This window comes from Lactuca sativa, chromosome 8 (genome assembly GCF_002870075.4).
Source record: "Lactuca sativa cultivar Salinas chromosome 8, Lsat_Salinas_v11, whole genome shotgun sequence".
NCBI lineage: Eukaryota > Viridiplantae > Streptophyta > Magnoliopsida > Asterales > Asteraceae > Lactuca > Lactuca sativa.
This window is the reverse complement of record NC_056630.2, coordinates 137,440,521-137,463,862: the sequence shown is the minus strand read 5'-3', so window position 1 is coordinate 137,463,862 and position 23,342 is coordinate 137,440,521. Positions and strand designations below refer to the sequence as shown.

Sequence of the window (23,342 nt, the reverse complement as noted above, 5' to 3'; positions counted from 1 at the left end):
TTTATATCCACGCGTTCACATTTTAGTCTACTACAATTTTCATTTAGATTCCTCTCATTAAAAAAATAATATATTTTTACTTACGATTTTTATATCCATACGCAGGGGCAGATTTAGCCTGGTCTCAGTGTTGCACCGGCAACACCTATTTTTTCTATCTGCAGTGGAAATTTTTTTGATTTCTTTTCGTTTATACCTATTTTTCATGTATCAACAACACATATCTCATTTTGGCAACACCTACTACGTATTAATGTGTCCTCCCCTGTTCATATGTTCTTATGAATGCATGTATGGATGTTTTTTTTATATATAAAATCGTAAGTAAAAATATATTACATTTTAACGAGTGTAATCTTAATGAAAAATTTAACACATGGATATAAAGATCGTCAAAATCTGATATCCTATAAAGAAGTTACGACGTTCATAATACAAGACCTAAGTCAAACCACAAGACCTACGCAACCAACCAGTCCAGATCACGTTATACATAAGCATCAACAATCCCAAACACCTCATCAATGAGATATTCATTTGATTAATCTCATGTAAAGCTTTTCTATGATTTTAGTTTGAGATCATTTAATTAATCGAAGAGATCTGAGATCATTTCATAATTAACTCTTGAGTTTCTTCAAACGATCAAGATATATAATGAATTAGATTTTTCATGAGTTATTTATTTAATTAGTCTCAAGTAATTTTCAATTCCATGACTTTAGTTTGAGATCATTTATTTAATCGAGATTCATTTATGATCATGGTTTTTAGTTGAATTTAATACATTTGTAACCTATTATGATTTCACTTTAAGATCAATAGTTTGGATCAAATTGCAAATGTCAAAGGCTTTCAGTCATTTGAATTTGAATAAACGTAGATTCATTTGTTTACATATATATATATATATATATATATATATATATATATATATATATATATATATATATATATATATATATATATTAAAAAAACCCTAAGTGACATGTTAATTTTTCAAATTTTTAAGATTCATATATTATTATTATTATTATTATTATTATTATTATTATTATTATTGATTTCATGTTTACTTCCCAAGGTCTAACTGATGTTGTTCTCACTATTGATGGATTAACTGAGTTTCGTGAGAAGGATATGCCTTGGATAAACAATGACACCTTGGTAATACTATTTTCGTCCTTTGATCCTTCAATGGAACAATTTTCTCTTTTTTTTAATAGCCGATCAGTTGAGTCGAATTGAAATCGAAAGTGTCGATTACTTTATCGAGTTCAAGCTTGAGCTTGAAAATCAAGGCTCGAGTCAAATTTCAAACTCACTACTCGTTTCAATTACAATGACCAGGTATGTAAAAAAGGATATATATATATATATATATATATATATATATATATATATATATATATATATATATATATATATATATATATATATATATATATATATATATATATATATATATATATATAGTTAAAACCAAAGAAAAAAAATGTACTCGGTATATAGTGATTAATGAATATTTAATCAGATCGTATACAGAGCTTTTAATACATCACTGGTTGAACTTTGCGCTGAAAATTACAAAATCTCTGATGCAATGAAGTGCCCAACAGCTAAAACTATAAATATCAACACCCTTTATTTGGTTGACCTCCACGTGGCTCTTTCCACTTCAAAGAATTTAATGCAAGACTGTTGTCTACAAAAGCATGATAAACTTCATTAACACACATAGCATCCATAAATCATGATCGATAATTGTTTGTAGTGATTTTAACACGCACATAATTTAAATGAACAGATGCATATTAAAAAAAAAAAACATTAGATTATTGTTCTTGTATGAAATAGCATAGTTTTTGTAATCATATATAACAACACATTAAATCCCTGAAAAGCTTTTATCGTCTAGAATCTGATTTTCCAACAGAAGAAAGCATAAGCCTCAACTCCTTCACATGGTTACTCATTCCATTCATATTGTAAGCTTTAATCATAGTTCTATACGTAATCTTATCAGGTTCACACCCTTTACTTTCCATCATCACCAACACCCCCTTCATTTCCGCTAAGCATCCCATCATACCATAAGCATCCACCAAACAATTAAAAAACACAGTGTCAACCATCACATCCGAACTTTCAATATACCGCAATAGCCCCCCGATCTTTTCCGCTTTGCCATTTTGCGCATAACCTCGTACAAGCGAACAGAGAGTGACACAGTTTGGTTTTATACTCTCCGATTGCATCAACCGAAATAAAAATTCCATTTGATTTACATCCCCAGCTCTCCCAAATGCATCTATCACTATATTGTAAGTCACTAGAGTCCATGAGAAATGGTATTTTTGCATGTATTCCATCACTGCACTCATCTTTTTATAGTTTCCGGTTTTTCCATATGAATCTAGAAGTATATTGAAGGTTTTGATGTTAGGTTGAATTCCAGCACTTAGAAACTTGTCATAACATTTTTCCATTGTTTCAATTTGACCACTTCCACCGAATGCTCTTAGGGTTGAATTCATTGTCCACACATCAGGCTTACATTCCCTTTGGCGAAGCATTTCCACTAATGTTGATTCCATGTCAGCAAATCTTTTGCAAATTGGAAAACAAAAACATTCATATGTTAGTCCCGTGTTAGCCTAAAAAAGCAATCTATTTGTTGAAGGATTACCTTTTTGCTTTCCCGTATGCATCAATAAGGGTATTGTAAGTAACTGTATTGGGGTTGACTCCTTGTGAGACCATTTCAGATAGCAGAGATTGCACTTTATCAAACTCATGAAAATGAAGGCATGATTTTATGAGGATGGAATATGTGTAGACATCAGGGTGGCAGTTGGGTGTGTTCTTCATCTCTTCTAGAATAGAAAATGCTTTTCTAAATAGTCCACTTCGACTGTAGGCAGAGAGAAGAGCAGTGTATGACTCTTGGTTTACATCACAGCCTTCATCAATCATGGCTTGAAACAAGGAATTTGCTCTCTCGGGTTGCTTACATTTTCCAAGCATCACAATTAGCTTCACGTATATAGCAGAGTTAGGTCTGTACCAAAGCTGCTCACGAAGGAGTTCAAAAACCTGAAAAACATACAGTGTCATGATATTAAATATTAACAACAACAAAGTTATATTGAATTCTCTTGTTTCTTACTACTGTGAATGTTGTTGAAGAAATCATTAAATGATGAGAGATGTTGATAAATTATGTGTGATGATGCCTAATAGGTGTTTGATGAAATGCCTGTTTTAATTTCTCTTTAAGAGTTGGAAATCACAAAATTTGGTAAGCCTCTTATATTGCAATTTGAAACATTCTTATGTTCACTTTCAGATGTTAATGATACAGACAATCAATCTGTCTGATACACGGTATCTAACCTAGTATCTTAATGTGTGCACTAAGTTTGCAGCATACCATAAAACTTGAGAATTGGATGGCCCAGTAAGCTCAATTTGAATTTCACGGATTCAATTACAACACAAACATCGAAATACATGTGAAAATCAAAGTTAAATTGAGAAACAAGTAAAGAATTACCTTAAGAGCAGACTCCCAACGCAAAGCAGCGATACGTTCGTGAAGTGCTTCGAGTACAGTTCCCGGAAACAGCCTCGTGGATCCTTTTTTCTTCTCAATAACAGCCTTCGTAGCCTCTCTTCTTAATATTACCGATATGGCCTTTTGCGACGCAATTTTCTTATTCACTTGCTCTTTCCTTTCTCTCCTCACCTTTTCATCGTCAGTTGGAAATGATTCTTCCCTTACCGGATTCACATTGGTGGCTCCGGTGGGCTTTTTATTCTCCGAAAATCCATTAAAATCCGGCCGGAAAGGGTTCACCGCCGGCCCAGGGAGGGAGACCATGGGTGATGGGGATCAGGTTTGTTTGTAGTCCGGGTGCTTGTGAGATATTTAGGTCCCGTTTGATAGTTCCTGACTGAGAAAGATCTGTCTAAGTAATAAATTCTAACCGACTACGAAACTATGTTGTTTGATTATACATCTGACTGAATTTGACTGAATTTGCTGAATGATGCAAAATGACCATTTTACCCTGATGCTCAAGAATCTTTTTATTAAATATACTATGAATAAAAAATTAAAATTATTTAATGCATGTATTATTAATTTAAAAATATACTATTAATCAAAAATTTATGAAATTTGATAGAAATATAAATTTTATACAAAAATTTATGAAACTTGATAGAAATATAAATGTTATACCAAAGTGTGGTATAACATTGTAGGCATACGATAACATTAAAATTATTCACCCATCCGAATTATGCATTGGAGACCTTCACCTTTAAGCATCAAATCAAAAGCCTTAATGATCTCACAAAATGGCAATTCATGTGTTATGAATTTCTCCAACTCAAGTTCCTGCACAGAATCAACTCAAGTTCATCATCATACTAAGATTAAAGAAGACACTTTATGTGTTAACGACAAAATCAACTCAAACTCTATCACTCCAAATTTTGTTTCCTGTTGAAAACAAAAAAATATACATTAGACTCATCAAACATATATATCAGATTCACCAATATATATATATATATATATATATATATATATATATATATATATATATATATATATATATATATATATATCAGATTCATCAATCAAAAAAGATTTTGCACAACATTTCTCTATAAAAGAAAATTCTGCACAGCATTCTTCTTTCAAAATTATTTTTGCCCAGCAGATTTCTCTTTCAACTTCAGAAACAGCAAAGGACAAGCAGATAGAACAAAAAAATCGGAGCTTCAACGTCAAAAAATCGGAACTTGAACAGCAACAAGATTGGAACTTGAAAGGGAATAAAATCGGAACTTAGAACACAAAAATAGTCGAATTGAACAGCAAAATTTGGAACTTCAAGCAGAAAAAACGCAATTGAGAAGAGAGAACAAATTGAACAGCAAAAATAGGCACTTCAAGCAGAAAAAACGCAATTGAGAAGAGAGAGAACCATACCTGATGAGAAGAAGCAGCAAAATCGAAAATCTGTAGAGCTGTAGAGGCGCAAATCGTCGATCGATGGGGGCACAGCTTCGTCGATCGCTTGAAAGAGAGAAAAACGGGATGAGGGGCTGGAGGCGCTGAAATATGGAACGTATTGGGGCAAGGCTCTTTTGGAAATTATCTCCTTTTTTAGGGACTGTTTGCCTCTTATTTTTATATTATGAAAACTATATAAAAAAAATTTAATATAAAATTATAAGCATTATATATTTTTTAAAATAATAATTTTATATAAATACAAAGAATATAATAAATAAAACAAGTAATAAAGGTTGTAGAGTATTTATTATGAAATTTAATAGAATAATCTATTTCACATATATAAATCTCATTAAAATATGGAATTTAAATTTAAGAAAAATAAAAAATTTAAGAAAATGACAAATGAAAAATAAATAATTCAAAAGTTCTTAGAAAATGACATGCGTCGAATTTAATGAGAACATGACATTTGGCAAAATTGATTTTCATTTATTAGGTTAGATAGTCTCTTATCTCTTGAACAAGCCTGAAAAGAAAAAGGGTTTTTTCCATAAAAAAAACTTATATTTTGATTTTTTTTATTTTTAAACCTAAAGCTTTTAGTTTTTTCGAAAAAATACCTAAAGTTTACTGAAAACTTGTTATTTCGGACCTAACAGGTCACGAACAGGTAAACTAACTGATTTTTTCATAAAAGACACTACATTTTGTATTTTTTTCCAGTTTAGACCTAAAATGTGTTTTTTTTTTTCAAATTAATCTCAAATACTATTGTTTTTGCTTTATCAAGTTGTCTCCATGAAATGTTATGTGTTCATTAAAAGCCGTATTTGATTGGATTTGGATGATCATTTCGATTATCTGTTGGAGTTATGTCATTTGTCTAAATTTTTTATGGTTCGAAGAATCAAGAATTCGAACCATCCTCGATATGGTCCTATGTAACATCTATGAACTAGATTTGTATATTTCTTATTAACTAGACATATTGGGGATTAAGACTCAATAATAAAAGATTCAAAAATGCATCATTTATAACAATTTTCTAGAAAACATTTATCGATGAAGTAGTGACGTTGTTAATGTAATATAATTTAATTAAAACTTCATTTTAAAATAAATTAGATGAGGTGAGAATAGAAATTAAAGAATAGAGAAAGTATCATTTCAGAAACATCATGATATGATCAAAACAGGTAAATCACCTACACTCTTCGAGTGAGTGCCGACAGAAAAAAGAGAGAAGATGACGACTTAATTTTCCAAAACCTTTATTTACAAAACTAGTCTACCTCTCTGATAAAAGAATCTTTTATAGCCACATGTCACTTTTCTAAACCCATAAAATGACACATGTCATTCTCATATGATCCCTCAATTTTTATTTTCAGATCATATTCATCATCTCAATGTCAATTTGGATACAATTCATATCCCGAAAAATCAGCTAACAAATTTGAATTTCATTTATATTAGTCATTCAAAAAATATAGAATCCTAATTTCAAATTTAAACAAAGTTAGGGTAAGGTTTTTAGTTCCAAATTACTCTAACTTTGTTTAAATTTGAAATTAGAATTCTACGTTTTTTTAATGACTAATATAAATGAAATTCAAATTTGTTAGTTGTTTCGGGATATGACTTGTATCCAAATTGAGATTGAGATGATGAATATAAGCCGAAAATAAAAATTAAGGGATCATATGTCATGAGAATGACATGTGGCATTTAATGGGTTTAGAAAAGTGACACGTGGCTATAAAGGATTCTTTTATTAGAGATGTAGACTAGTTTTGTTAATAAAAGGTTTTGGAAATTAAGTCATCATCTTCTCTTTTTCTTCTGTCGGCACTCACTCGAAGAGTGTAGGTGATTTACCTGTCTTGATCATATCATGATGTTTCTGAAATGGTACTCTCTCTGTTCTTTAATTTCTATTCTTGCCTCATCTAATTTATTTTAAAATGAAGTTTTAATTAAATTATATTACATTAACAACGTCACTACTTCATCAGTAAATGTTTTCTAGAAAGTTGTTATAAATGATGCATTTTTAAATATTTTACTATTGAGTCTTAATCCCCAATATGTCTAGTTAATGAGAAATGTACAAATCTAGTTCATAGATGTTACTTAGGACCATAGCGAGGAGGGTTCGAATTCTTGATTCTTCGAACCGTAAAAAATTTAGACAAATGACATAACTCCAACAGAGAATCGAAATGATCATCCAAATCCAATGAAATACGGCTTTTAATGAGCACATAACATTTCATGCAGACAACTTGATAAAACAAAAATAATAGTATTTGAGATTAATATGAAAAAAACACATTTTAGGTCTAAAACGGAAAAAAAAATACAAAATGTAGGGTCTTTTATGAAAAAAAAAATCAGTTAGTTTACCTGTCTGTGACCTGCTAGGGTTCAAAATAACAAGTTTCCAGTAAACTTTGGGTCTTTTTAGGAAAAACTAAAAGTTTTAGGTCTAAAAAGAAAAAAAAATCAAAATATAAGGTTTTTATGGAAAAACCCCAAAGAAAAAATAGATGCGCCTTCCCCTTTTGCCCCAAACCTACTGAACATTACTCCTCCCTCTTCTTGCCTCTTATCACCAGCCCTATCGGATTCGCACACCGTGAGCGCCAGCACGCCGACGTCGCATACTGTCGGAGCAGCACTCGCAGAGCACACCATCGTCTCCGCCTTTTCTTCTTGGTAATCATTTTCAGAAATTGGTGTTTTTTTTATTTTCTTCTTGAAATAGCCGCCCTTTAGCTCCCATCTACTCTAATTGGAATTGCGGGTCAAAAATAGAACAAGAACATGGATACTCTTCTTCTCATTCTTGCCCCTGTGCTGCGTTTTTAATCAAAGAGATGGATCAACAGGGATTTCTGTGATGGAGATGATGAATATAATTAATGATGGCAATTTTTGTATATTGTGGGTTTAGTAGAGACAATCAACCAAAATCCACACTTTCTTTACTTCAATTTAATGGCAAGTGGATGAAAAAGGGTTGGGGAATAGAAGTTGTGTTATAACATCAAAGTGTTTTAATAGGTATTTGTGGTAGTTTAGAGAGGTTATGTTAATAGCATGTTGATATCAACAATCTTGGAGCAAATGGATATTGACAATCAAATTGGTAAACCCATGGTCGAACTCTTAAGGGGTCAACATTGGATTCCAAGATCATACTTTAGAGCTGAGTTTGATCTTTTTTTCTTCTTTTTGTTACTTATATTACTGTCATATCATGAATTTTTTAAGCTTTTGGAAGTTACTTGATAGAAATAAATAACAAGATGAAGCTGATAGGCATGGTTTGATTTGGATTTGTGTTTACTTTTGGTATTGGTAATTTATGCATACCATTTGTTGTCCTTTTTCTATGGTCAAAACAAGCTTAAATTGTACACTTTAGTTGATGTAAAATACATACATATTTATGCTAGATTTGGATATGTGTTTACTTTTGAATTCAACAAAAAATTATACATAAGGGTAAAATGGTCATTTTTACAGTTCAGATGTTCCAACCAAGCAACATGTTAAAATTTAGATCTTAAAAATTCAGACCCTCTTAGAAATTCGGACATCTTAAAAATTCAGATCCTGCCAAACAGCCCCTTAGTCAGTAGATATACAAAGTCTTTCCCACTCAGCTCTATCTTACAGAGTCAGACATCCTATATATGTTTATCAAACAAGTTCAGCTAACTGAGTCAGCTAAAAACGTCTAACTCGACTCGGTCAAACGTATATCAAACGGGGCGTTAATCCGTACTCATTTTGGAGTTTATGAACTTGTTACACTTCTGGAAATCAAATAGTAATTATATTCATTTTCATCAATTTTACATTCATTTTCAAAATTTTTGTGTTTATCCGGATCTTAAATGTTATTATAAATTTGATCCAAATTTTACATATTTCAAAATTTTGCTAAGTATTCATCTTAAATTTAGTTTTATTTTTACATATATTTTTTTCAAATTTTAGTTTCAAATATATTTTTTTATTTTATAAAATCATAACATATTTTCATAAAATAACTTTTTAGTTTTTTTATATAAAAAAAACATAAGAAAGAAATAATGGTCACATACCGTTTTATTACATTATATATATATATATATATATATATATATATATATATATATATATATATATAGAGAGAGAGAGAGAGAGAGAGAGAGAGGAAAAGTGAATATTGGGCTGTAATATACATAGCTTAGGTATGGAACAGCTGAGTGACGTCGTTTTATTAAAAGATCAATTTATCATGGGTAGACCTCATACAATAAATGTCCTGGCCCTACCGTATATTTTGTTTCATTTCTTCTGTAATACTCACAAACACTTCTTTGATTTTGGATCTACTAACAGAAATTCAATGCGTAATCTCAGCATTCAATGTGTATTCATGAATAATCTCATTTTTCAACTATTCAATCATTTCATTTTATCAAGTTTAATGTTAACGAGATTAGTCAACAAGATTCAAACATTGAAAAAATAGTAAATTAATAAAAAAAATTGCTACATAAGAAAAATAAAAGAATAGATAAGAAGAAATACGCCCACCCCTACCGATTTAATAACCTCTTCCGCTCTTCCGGTATTATGATTTCATTCCGGTATTTATAAACATCCGGTTCTCAAGTCTCGTTGTTTATTTTGTCTATATATTGGAAATATTATAATGATTTTTTATTTTATAGTTAGTGTTTTCATTGATATGCATATAAGGTGTTTGTTGAAATGTCCATTCGAGATTCGTCAACAAAATTATGTGAAGAAGGGTATAATCTATATCGACTTGCTTCAAGATATATCTTTTTCTTACATTTTTATATTAGGTTCTAACCAAATTTGATTCTTCATGTCATTTTATCCATGGTTTTGTTGCTTGATGATGGCACCACTTTTGTTCATGCCTTCATGTTCTTTTGACAACTATTCTATTTTGATAGATGCTTAATTTTTCTTTTAAACAGACATTTATCAAACGTTTATATATATATATATATATATATATATATATATATATATATATATATATATATATATATATATATATATATATATATATATATATATATATTAAAGAGGTATAGTTTAGTGTGTTGCCATTCCACATAATGTTTATGTAATCTTTTATGTCAATATAAAAATATATGTTGGCTGATGTTAGTTGTATTAATCTTATATATAAAAAAATATGTTGGAGAGGACAAATTTGGCCTTATAAAAAATGTATGTTAGTTATATTAATCTTATATATAAAAAAAAAATATGTTGGATATGACAAATTTAGCCTTTTAAAAATGTATTGGACAGATTTTTGAAGTACCAACTAAGAAGTGTTTAAGTAAACTTGAATATGCAAATCTCCACGCCAAAAAAAAATGTTGTTTGATTGTTTTTTCCCTTGCTTTTTCCATCACATGTGGCATTAGAAACTCAAAATTATAGGCTTTTTTTGTTTACTTTTTGCTTATTATTTTACTCTTTTTCAAAACACAAGAGAATTTTTTCCTAGTTTTTTGTTTTATCGACAAACAAAAAAAAAAGTATATTTTAGCTATTCTACATACATGATACAAGAAAATAACATTATACTATGTGTTAACAACCTACAAGTAAAGAAAGACAAGCCCTAACACATGGGTTCTGCAGTCAAGGTTTCTAGCAATGGAAAGCGGTCAGTATGACCGACTAGCAAACAAATTCAACAAATATTTTGTTGCGAGTAGAAGGATAAGATGTATATTAAGAAAGAGATGCCGAGAGAAGTCATTGGATTATAGATTCCTACTATGTCAAAGGAAAATTCCTTATGAAAACTTTTCTATTGATCAAGTAGTTAGATATTTTAGCTACTCCAAAAATGTAACATCCTTTATTGTAAGAGTTTCGATACATCAAATGAATTTCGGTTTATAATTTTTATTCCATTTATTGAAGATTGGTACTATTGACATTTATTTATAATAGCAACATACTTCAATTTATTTTACCAGTAACAAAAACAAACTTATATTTTTCTTACTAGTAATTGCAATATAGTTTTCACAAGCTTGGATAGCACAACAAACTCCAAAATCCAAGAAAAACCCAAAGCATTGTGAACTTAAATTCAACATGCAATTGATTCCTTCTTTGAATAGCCCAACCAACTCTAGAAATTAATTCCTTGTTTGAATAGCCCAACCAACTCTAGAAATTAATTCCTTGTTTGAATAGCCCAACCAACTCTAGAAATTCAATTGATTCCATTTTTCAATTGTTAATTTTATTGAATAAGAAATTGGCGTCAAGAAGTTCCCACGGAGACACATGCTTGTCTCTTTCATTTCATTGTTGTTGTCATTTTCCTTTCTTGGGGAATATAAAGTACTTGCCACCATTTCTTATATTAATTTGTTGTAGGCAATAAATTGAGCACTTATATTTCGGAAAACATAGCAAAATTCAAGAACCAACAAACTTATCTTCATTAATAGCAACGTAAATATAATTTTTACATATAAGTGCAACATACTTATTCCAAAACAACAAACTTCATTCCAAAATAAAATTGCTAGTTTTGGCCATATGAACATTCCTATGTGCACATACAAACCCTAATGCTTGGATCTAGGTTTCTCTAATTAAACATGCATTGGATCCAAGACTTCTAATAGCTAATAGAGTATAAGAACATTACAAAATCAGAGTTAGAAGCTTACCTTGAAACACTTGTTTGATCTTCTTGTTCTTGTAGCTTTAGAGTCACAAATGTCACTCCTCTAATGACTTACAAACACCAACTAGCAAGAGGATGATTTGAGAGAGGGGAGAGGGAATAGAAATCGGCCAGGGTTTCTTTGCTTTAGTAGAGGTGTCGATTTCCCTTGCCCCAAGGGTCTATTTATACTTGTAAGGCTCATAGGGTTTCACCCTTAAACCCTAATTGGATAACTTTTACTCAAAGCAATCCAAATCCTTTCCATGATAAGCCCTTGGACGATTTGTGGCTTATCCCAAGCCCTATAAATCGTCCAACCCTATCCATAAAGCATTTACAGCCCAAAGTGTAACTATCAACCAATTGACAGTTTATACCCTTTTATTTAATTAATCTCTTTAAGTCGACCAAATTAATTCTAATTAATTCATGACTTATATTAATCAAATAACAATATTATTATTCCTTATATTATTCTCATAATATATTAATAATATTTATTCTCTCATAATAAATCATCCTGTCAAGTTGCTATGGTGAAGGCAACCCAAAAGGACCATGCACAATCGGGTCAAATACTTGCCTAATATAGTTGTAGCCTTAGACACTATTCCAACAGTCTCCCACTTGGATAAGTCTAGTAACTATATGCACAAGTACAATTCGATTTGCAATCGTAGCTCTCAAAGACGCTGTCAAACTCTGATCTAATCAATCTTGTCCTTTAGATAAGGGATCGTACAGTCCTCTGTTAGATATCATGCTGACAATTCTATGGAATAATTTGTCTAGCATTGGTTTTCTCGATCTCCGATTCATTTGACATAGAACTTAATCGAACACATCAATTCAGTTCTGACCGGGCCCGGCACACAAGTCAAAACAAATCATTGAGCGGCCGAGATATCGCTTTTACCCTCTTGGGATAAAAGTAACAGATAAACTTCGACTTATATGCATTTACTTATTCATTAATCAACTATACACAACAATGCGTTTTATAACACCGAGTTACTGATGCGTTTTCGCATTATCAATGTACAACCAATTAACAAATAACAAACCATATATCTAGGTTTTAAGAATATATGATATTATCGTCTTGCGATCACCCTTTTATATCATATTTCATAAGGTGATTCCAACAAGTGCGGGTTTGTTCCAATGCTCAAAACTAGTTCATAAGCACTCATGAACGTTGCAACAAACTTTTGCTATGTCTAATAACATTTAGACAATCTACACACCAATTCATGACAATCTTCATTCATACCTACTTCCAACATATGAACGGTTGTGGACAATTTGAATAATTCGATTATTCTTAATAAACTCAATTATTCTGGAAGTCAAAACATGCAAAGTGAAACAATAGTTAAACAATTAACATAAGACAGTAACATTACTCATAAATAATACTCTTTTATTTAATCATCAAATGTTAATTACATTTATCTATTACACGTTTCCAATACTATCTAATCTATACTAATATCATCCTTCAGCCCAATACTCCTAGCATGCTGCAAGTGCTTAACTCTACTCAGTCCCTTCGTAAGCGGACCTACTGGGTTATCTTCTGATGATATCTTCTTCACCACGAGTTGTCCTTCTTCTACTCGATGTCTAATAAAGTGATATTTTCTGTCGATATGTCTAGATCTACCATGATCCCTTGGTTCCTTGGTCAAGGCAACCGCTCCTTCATTATCACAGAAAATCTCTATGGGCTCCTTTATGACAGGTACAACTCCAAGATCACCGATGAAGTTCTTCAACCATATTGCCTCTTTCGACGCTTCGCTCGCTGCAATGTACTCTGATTCGCACGTTGAATCAGCTACAGTCTCCTGCTTGGAACTTTTCCAAGTTACTGCTCCTCCATTCAAGGTAAAGACCCAGCCCGACTGCAAACGGTAGTTGTCCCTGTCGGTCTGAAAGCTGACGTCACTATACCCTCGCATCTTCAAGTCATCACTCCCTCCGAGGACTAAAAACCATTCCTTCGTCCTCCGAAGGTACTTAAGGATATTCTTGACCGCAATCCAATGGGCTCTGCCAGGGTTCCCTTGATATCTGCTAACCATGCTCAAAGCAAGGGCTACATCAGGGCGAGTACAATTCATAACATACATGATTGAGCCAACTGCGGAAGCGTATGGTACTCGGCTCATTTCTGCTATTTCGGCTTCGGTACTCGGACTTTGAGTCTTACTCAACTTGGCATTACATTGTATCGGTAATTCTCCCTTCTTCGAGTTTTCCATACTAAAACGTTTTAGTACTTTATCTAAGTAAGTGTTCTGACTAAGTCCTATTAGTCTCTTACTTCGTTCTCTCACTATCTTTATTCCCAGAATATAGGAAGCCTCTCCGAGATCCTTCATAGAGAAACACTTCCCGAGCCAGGACTTAACCTCCTGCAGAGTCGGGACGTCGTTTCCTATGAGTGGTATGTCGTCGGCATACAAAACGAGGAAGCTTACTATACTCCCACTGGCTTTGACATATACACATGATTCATCTTCGCTTCGTACAAATCCAAACTCCTTGACTTTCTCATCGAAGCAAAGATTCCATCTGCGAGATGCTTGCTTAAGTCCATAAATGGACTTCTCAAGCTTACACACTCTATTTGGATGCTTCGGATCAACAAAATCCTCTGGCTGAGCCATGTAAACATCCTCAGCCAACTACCCATTAAGGAAAGCGGTCTTGACATCCATTTGCCAAATCTCATAATCATGAAATGCGGCAATTGCTAGCATCGCTCTAATAGATTTTATCTTTGCAACTGGTGAGAAGGTCTCATCATAGTCAACTCTGGGAGTTTGACTAAAGCCCTTCGCAACCAATCACACCTTATATGTGTGTACATTTCCATCCAGGTCGTTCTTCTTCTTGAAGATCCATTTGCACCCAACGGTCTTACGTCTGGGCACATTATCAACCAAATTCCAAACTTGGTTGTCATACATGGATTGGATCTCGCTATCCATTGCCTCTTTCCATTTCGCAGACTCCGGGCCTGCCATGGCTTCCTTATAGCTATTAGGTTCATCAAAGTTTATTAGTGTACCATCACTAATATATGTGTCCCCTTCGGTAGTAATATGAAAACCATAAAACTAGGGTTAAACTCTAACTCTTTTGGAACGTCTAAGAGGTAAGGATTCGTCAATCGGTTCAACCGGAGTTTCCTCCTCGGGTTGAGTGCCAGAGGTATAGGTTCCTTCATCTATCGACTCTTGAATCTCTTCAAGCTCGATTTTCCTCCCACTGTCTCCTTGGCTTATGAGTTCTCGTTCTCGGAAAACTCCTCTCCTCGCAACGAAGACAACATTGTCCTTTGGTCTATAGAAGAGATATCCAAAGGATTTCTGCGGGTAGCCGATGAAAATACATCGCTCACTACGAGGTTCAAGCTTGTCGTGAGTATCTCGTCTTACGAAAGCCTCGCAACCCCAAACCTTGATATGTGACAACGAGGGAGCTTTCCCTGTCCACATCTCGTGAGGTGTTTTGACAACCTTCTTAGTAGGGACTCGGTTAAGGATATGGGCGGCAGTCTCTAAGGCATACCCCCAAAAAGAGATAGGTAGTGAAGCACGAATCATCATAGAGCGAACCATGTCTAACAAGGTTCGATTACGCCTTTCTGCCACACCATTCAACTGCGGTGTCCTATGTGGCGTTAATTGTGAAACTATTCCACACTCCTTGAGATAATCGTGGAATTCAAGACTTAGGTACTCTCCTCCTCGATCAGATCGAAGCATCTTGATTTTCCTGCCCAATTGATTCTCCACTTCATTCTTGAACTCTTTGAACTTTTCGAACGTTTCTGACTTTTGTTTGATTAAGTAGATATACCCATATCTACTATAGTCATCGGTAAAAGTCACATAGAAGTGGTTCCCATCCTTTGTGGTTGATCTAAACGGTCCACATACATCGGTATGTATGAGGTCCAATAGACCCTCACCCCTTTCACATGTACTAGTGAAGGGTGAATTGGTCATTTTTCCAAACAAGACTCGCATGTGTCATCTTCCCTAAGTTCGAATGACTCCAACACTCCATCCTTTTAGAGTTGGGCTATGCGTTTCTTGTTGACATGTCCAAGACGACAATGCCACAAGGATGCTTTATCCATACTATTGGAAGAATCCATGCATAAAACATCATTTCCTAGGTTATCTACAATCATAACAGTTTCATAAATTCCATTACATGGTATAGCTTCAAAATATAAGACACCATTTAGATAAGCACAAATAGAACCATTCTCATTATTAAAAGAAAATCTAAATCCTTGTCTAAACAAACCATGAAATGAAATGATGTTTCTTACCATTTCTGGCGAATAGCAACAATTGTTCAAATCTAAACATAAACCATTCCTAAGCACTAGAGAATACACTCCAATCTTGGTCACAGACGACGATCTTCTGTTCCCCATGATTAGATTTATTCTTCCATGCTCCACATCCCTATTTCTTTTTAGTCCCTGCAATTCAGAACAAATATGGTAACCACACCCGGTATCAAGGACCCAAGAAACATCATGAGATGAATCAATAGATTTAATTGTATATATACCTGCGAAAGACAGCTTGATCTTTCCTTCCCTGATGGCTTGCAGGTAGTCTGGGCAGCTTCTCTTCCAATGCCCTATTTTATGGCAGTGGTGGCACTCTGCCTCCTTTGGGTTAGGGTTAGGCTTAGCGGGATCAAATTTGGTCCCACTAGAAGAGGAACCATCTCGGGACTTTCCCTTGCGGTGGCTCTTAGATGGAGCCTTCCTCTTCTTGCCTCTTCCTTGCCCAATGGCCAAAATAGGAGCAACGGGTGGATTGGGAGTGGGTGCAACAGACTTGTCCTTGAGGTTGCTCTCAGCAACCCTAACGAGACCTTGGAGCTTACTTAGGGTGACCTCTTCCTTGTTCATGTGGTAGGTCATCCTAAATTGATTGCAACACAGAGGCAAGGAGTGAAGCACTGTGTCGATTGCCAAGTTTTCCCCAAAGTCAACATTCAACTTGCGAAGACGATCGACATACCTTTGCATCTTTTGCAGGTGCATGGTTAGAGATTCTCCATGACCCATTTTGGCGGAGATCATGTTAGTGAAAATCTCGTAACGTTCCTGCCTCGCGTTTTGATGGTATCTCTCCAACAAGTCTTGGTGCATTTCGTACGGATACATGTCCTCGTAGGACTTTTGGAATTCAGCGTTCATTATGGCTATCATGATGCAATGAACCTTCGTCGCATCACATTCATGAGTCTCAAAAGCAGTCATTTCAGCCGGAGTAGCGATTTATGGGTTGATCTTCTCGAGCTTCTCATCGAGGACATACTCCTTGTCCTCGTAGCGAGCAATCGTGCGAATGTATCTTATCCATTTGCTAAAGTTCGTCCCATCGAAAGTCACCTTTTGGCAAAGGCTCATCAATGTGAACGAGCTAGCAGCAACGTTGTTCGCGTTCGACATCTATAAATAGAAAGGACAAAGATAGATTAGAATTTGAATCCCTAATTATCACCCAATAAGAAAAATTAGGGCTAGGATCCAACAACAATATTTACATATTAGAAAAGGAATGCCGTAATCTAACATGCAAACAATTTAAAGGTAAGTGAATGACGATTCACTAATTCTCCACCATGAAAACCTAACTTCAAGTTCTAAATGTATTGAGAATTCCTAGATCTTGATGAGATTCATTGAACTTTTCAATGGCATGTTTAAATCTCGATATGCCCCTCTCGTTTGTGACTGGGATACCGAGGATCACAAAGTGGGTGTGAATTACCATGCAAATTCACACGGTGCCTTCATTGTAACAATCACCTATTCGATGTGCCGGTATACCACACACGTTCCATCGAACTATGATAAACAATGAATCACCCTTTGCCACCTTTGCTTAGAACCAATTAGTGTGCCGGTAAACCACACACGCTCCATTAACTTCTTAGCAAGGGTGCAAAGTGTAATTTCATGGGATTGCATCAATTCACTTTTCCTAAAGTAACTAGGATTGAGAATTTTGAAAAAAAAATGTAGTTACTTTGTATTTCATATTATACTTTTAATGAGGAGATGAGGTTGCCCTATCCTACCCGTTCGGCTAACGACCCTCCACCGATCAAGCAAGCGGTGGGTGTGAGTGTACACCCATTAAGCGCCATTTTATAGGCAGCAACCTTATACCCACCTTATAGACCGGCTTCGTGAATGAGGCCTACTAACGGTAAGACTATCATTTTTGATTATATATATATATATATATATATATATATATATATATATATATATATATTAATCTTGTAATATTATATTAGTATTTTTTTTAAATGAACTTTATACTCGAATTCAATACATATCGATTGAAGGCAAACGGGCAACAAACTGCGCAGCTAGCCCTTTTTGGATGGCAAAACCTATTCTTTTGAAAACAACATTTATGGATCTAGGAGATATGACATTAGAATGCATGACCCGTTGGAATCTGTTAAGGAGCTCCACCGCCTCTGGTGCGAGAAAACCAAATGTATCGAATGCAAAAGGAACAAACACATGTTGATTTTCTCTACATGCATTGTCATGCTTTACCACTTTGCACACAACGGCTTTCAAAGCGGCATGCCCAGCTGCGAAACCTCCGCTCCCCAAACCAACGAGAGGAGATACACCAGTAAGATCCACGCACACATGCTTCCCTCCTATCCATCCAAAGACCAAAATGTCAACCGGGTTGAATTTTTAAAATTGTAAAATTCTAGGGTTTGAAATTTAAATTGTCTAAATTAAAATTTTAATCACAAAACATGAATTTCAAAACTTGAGGGCAAGTTTTAAACCTTTTAAAACATAGGGGATCAAATAACAAATAATCCAAATTAACATTTAATCACATAATTATCCATATTTGATTTATTTAATTATTTCTTGCAAAACAATTTACCAATTTAATTAAAATAATTAATCAATTATCATATAAGGAAATTAATATTCAATTAATTGATAAATATCTTCATTAGGTCAAGAATATACTCAAATATATCTTAAAATCGGATTTATATTGACCTATTAAGATTATGGTAAGTATCCAAAAGATAAACAACAAGAAATCCCGAAATTAGCTCTTTCTGACGCTCGAACTCGCCGAGTACCACAATGGACTCGCCGAGTTGAGCCTACTCGCCGAGTCCACTATGGGACTCGCCGAGTTCATCAGGCAGAATTACAAAATTCAAATTTTGCAAGCAACAAACAAGCAACCAATGCATCAATTCAATAGAAACCAATCAAGGCTCTGATACCACTGATGGGTTTTAGCCATATGAACATTCCTATGTGCACATACAAACCCTAATTCTTGGATCTAGGTTTCTCTAATTGAACATGAATTGAATCCAAGACTTCTAATGACAATTCTAGTATAATAGCATAAGAAATCAGATTTGGAAGATTACCTTGAATCACTTGCTTGAATCTTCTTTTCCTTGGAGCTTTAGAGTCATAATTGTCACTCCTCTAATGGCTTACAAACACAACCTAGCAAGAAGATGATTATAGAGAGAGGGGAGGGAGCTAGAAATCGGCCAGGGTTCTTCCAAAGGCAAGAGTGCCGATTTCCTTGACCCCTTGGGTCTATTTATACTTGTAAGGCTCCTAGGGTTTCACCCTTAAACCCTAATTGGATAACTTAGGCCCTAAGCAATCCAATACCCTAATGATAAGCCTTGGACGATTTCAAGGTCTATCCAAAGCCTCAAATCCGTCCCCCCTTATCCATAAGGGATTATAGCCCAAAGTACAACTATCATACAATTGACAGTTTATGCCCCTTTATTCAATTAATCTCTTTAAGTCACCAAATTAATTCCTAATTAATTTATGACTTATATTAATCAAATAATAATATTATTATTTCTTATATTATTCTCATAATATATTAATAATATTTCTTCTCTCATTATAAATCATCCTGTCAAGTTGCTATGGTGAAGGCAACCCAAAAGGACCATGCACAATCGGGTCAAATACTTGCCTAATATAGTTGCAGCCTTAGACACTATTCCAACAACAACGAGGGTTGCCGTTTTAGCGATGTGGCGACATAATAAAGCTGATATAATGGGCGGAACACCACCCTTGGTTCCCTTTTTTGGCGTTACGTTAATGCTCGTTGGTGTGGCAACGGGAAGAAACACTCCATTTTTTTGGTAATGGTAAGAAAAGATCCGTTGAAAAATAGTCTAAATGTTAAAAAAACATTTTCACTTAAATTTTTACATACCTTCACTTTGTTGGATCAGGTGTCTAAGCTCATAACTATATTTGGTATGTACTTGACTCGGTTGTAGCGTGATCCTTCTAGGTTGCCTTCTCCAAAGCAACTTGACTGGATGAATTATAGAGAAAGAGGTTATTATGGTTTATTAATATATTATATGAATAATATATTAAAATAGAAATCATATTTGTTTAATTAATATTGGTCAAGAATTAATTTTGTGATCAAAAGATATTAATTAAAGCTAGGGGATTGGTATTGTAATTATTGGATAGTTGCAAAGTAGTCTAAGGAAACCCTAATGATAGGGTGGACGAATTCTTATGGATAAGGCCTTAAGAATTCGTCCAAAGGAGGATTTCAGAAGGATCTTATGGGCTTCTTAGAGCCTAAGCAACCGGATAAGTGTTTGACTGAAACCCTAACTCCTCACCTATATAAGGACCCTCATGGCCACCTAAAATCGACTACAGAAAACCCTAAGAGTTATAGGAGCCGATTTTTATCCTTCTCTATCTCTATTGTTCTCCAACTTGCTTTGGTGTTTGTGATCTATTAGAGGCACAACATTTGAGGTGCTAAGATTCTCAAAAGCTCAAGATTTTCAATCAACAATCAAGGTAATCATCTAAACTTGTTTTAGTTATTATTTTTCGGATTTTGTATGCTAGATCTAGGGTTTATAGCTTTGGATGATTTGCATGTACAATTAGAGAAACCTAGATCCAAAGCTTTAGGGTTTGCATGTGGACCATAAGATTGATGTAATGCTCAAAACCCATCACACTTATCATTTCTTTTTTTTTACACACAACACAATATGGATCAAAACCCCAACACTCCTCCTCCAAACACAAACATATCCCCTCCTCTTGGTTTTGCACAAGATGAGGTGTATGCGAACATTCTCACATCCCAAAGCACACAACAGTTTCCAATTTCCGACAACTTTTTCAATTTCGCCTCACCCCCACCACAATTCCCTACAACCCTTCCACAAAACTCTTTCAACACATTCGCTACCATGCAACAAAATACCACACACCCACCACCTACGCAAGAAACAATTCCCGAGACGTAAACGGGGGAGTCAGAAAGTAACGACCAATAAAGGGATAGCATGAAAGAAAGGGAAACTGGTCGCGATGGAGCAATCAGAAGAAGAAACTCCAACATGGTGGACGAAAGAAGAAGAATATGCGTTGGAGGTGTCGTGGTGCGGGACATCAAAAAATCCAACTTAAGGAAACGATATGAGAAAAGCCGCTTTTTGGGAAGTTGTGATCGACAAATTTCAGACTATTTTGAAGAAGGATGAGAATTATCACAATCACGATATGTTGAGTGGTAAGTCGACTCAAATAAGAAAGAAGTGCACCAAGTTCAATTTCATCTACAATAAACTTTCCTCGCACAAACAAAGTGGTGTGGCCCATTTTAATGTTTATAGAGCGGCGAGGGACCAATATCATATCGAGATGGGTCACGTTTTCGAGCACGAAATGATTTGGGAGATTGTTAAGGATAGGGGTGAAAACGAGCCAAACTACTCGTGAGATACGCGGGATCGTCTTGTTAAAAGCTCGACTCAAAACCGATTTTAAACGAGTCCAAGCCGAGCTCAAGCTTAATATTAAGCTCGTTTATTAAACGAGCTCAAGCTCGAGCATATGTCACTAAGCTCGATTAGGCTCGCGAGCCTAAACGAGCATTTATATAATATAATATATTATTATTTTTATATATTAAAATAAAAACATATTTGGGGAATTAGGGATTTAAGGTATTATTAAACGAGCTCCTTAATGAGCTCGAGTCGAGCCCAAGCATATTTTGGCACGTCAAACAAAAAACAAGTTGAGCCCGAGCCTGAGCCCGAGTCGAGCTTGTATAATTCTTTACGAGCTCGAGCCAAGCTCAGTACAAGAAAGCTCGAATCGAGCCGACCTCGAGCTTGAGCCTTGTATAATTTAAATGAGCTCGTGTCGATACTGACCAGGTTCAGGCTCGACTTGTTTGCACCCCTAGTTAAGGAATACCCAAAATGAAATAAAACGGACACATTTTTGGAACAACAATCCAAGAGGTCTCGCAGCTCAGGTTTGGTCGATGTTTTTTGGACGCACTCACGAACATCGACCTTAATGCGGACACGGATGAGCTATGGGACGACCTAATCAACATCAAAGAGATCTCCCCACCCCGACGACCGAAAAGGCGCGATAAAGCGAGGCGGACTCAACGATGTGTGGAGGAAAGCGAAATTGGACTTCGAGAGCAAGCGGAAATGAAACAGAATTTTGATGCCCACAACAAAATCGCACTTAAAAGATATGAGTTGCAACGTTAGCATCTAGAGTTCCTTCGTTGGGAAGCCGATGAATATCGCATGACGAAGGATTTGACAATTTTTCGGACTAGCGAGGATAATATGCCACCGAGACAGACGGAAGTGCTCCGAAAAATGAAGACTAAGATCGAGTGGAGATATTTAGGCGAATAATATTGTATCAGTTTTATGTTTTTAAAATTATTAAAACTATCGTATGTTTTTTATCAATATTTTTTCTTCCTTTGTGATGTTGTTTTTATTTTTAAAATGGTATGTTTAATTAAGTATTTAATTTAATTATGTTTTATTAATTTATATTATTTTTTTAAATATTATGACATAAATTAAAAAAAATAAAATAAATTAGAAAAATAGAAATTAAAAACATAAAAAATAAAATAAAATAAAAAATGGTAGATGTTATCACTTGTTGTTTGGTGTTGCCCTTTCCACATTAAATCATGGGAAAACTGCAATTAAGTCCCAACATATTGGCCTCATAATCGATTTAGTCCCTGTAGATTTTTTTTATTCAATTAAGTCCCAAATACCGGTAATCGTATTCAATTTAACCCTTTGACCCGGTCAACAGGTCATCTAACTTTCAAAAATTACATTTTTGGCCCAGATTTCAAAATTTATTACAAATTTGGTCCAAAATTTACACTTTTGGCCCAAATTTTAAATTTTATTAAAAATTTGGTCCAAACTTTACCCTTTTTGCCCAAATTTTAGAATTTTATAATGAATTCATCATAACTTTAGTTTTTTTACAACTTTTTTTCTCAAAGAATTCTTTGAAATATGTTTTTTCTTTATAACATCATATTTATACAAAAAAAACGTATTTTCACATAAAAATCTTATATTTTATATATAAAAACTCTCTTCAAAAAGTTTTTTGTATATGAAATATGTAGTTATAAA

The 23,342-nt window shown here is 34.2% G+C and overlaps 1 protein-coding gene across 5 annotated transcripts; it reads right to left on the bottom strand.

Moving 5' to 3' along the window:
• Positions 1-1,814: 1,814 nt before the first annotated feature.
• LOC111907659 (pentatricopeptide repeat-containing protein At5g48730, chloroplastic) lies at positions 1,815-5,163 on the bottom strand. Of its 5 annotated transcripts, none has more exons than XM_023903460.3 (6): positions 5,006-5,163; positions 4,488-4,510; positions 4,327-4,405; positions 3,557-3,956; positions 2,690-3,096; positions 1,815-2,607 (listed from the first exon to the last, which is right to left on the bottom strand). In XM_023903460.3, exons 4-6 carry the CDS (start codon positions 3,881-3,883, stop codon positions 1,908-1,910), a joined length of 1,434 nt encoding a protein of 477 aa, XP_023759228.1. In that variant the 5' UTR covers positions 3,884-3,956; positions 4,327-4,405; positions 4,488-4,510; positions 5,006-5,163; the 3' UTR covers positions 1,815-1,907. The 5 variants fall into 5 exon arrangements, with proteins under 5 accessions (XP_023759228.1, XP_042752835.1, XP_042752832.1 ...); XM_042896901.2 differs by having other exon boundaries at positions 3,557-3,952; XM_042896898.2 differs by having other exon boundaries at positions 3,557-3,952; positions 4,327-4,510.
• Between the last annotated feature and the right edge of the window lie 18,179 nt (positions 5,164-23,342).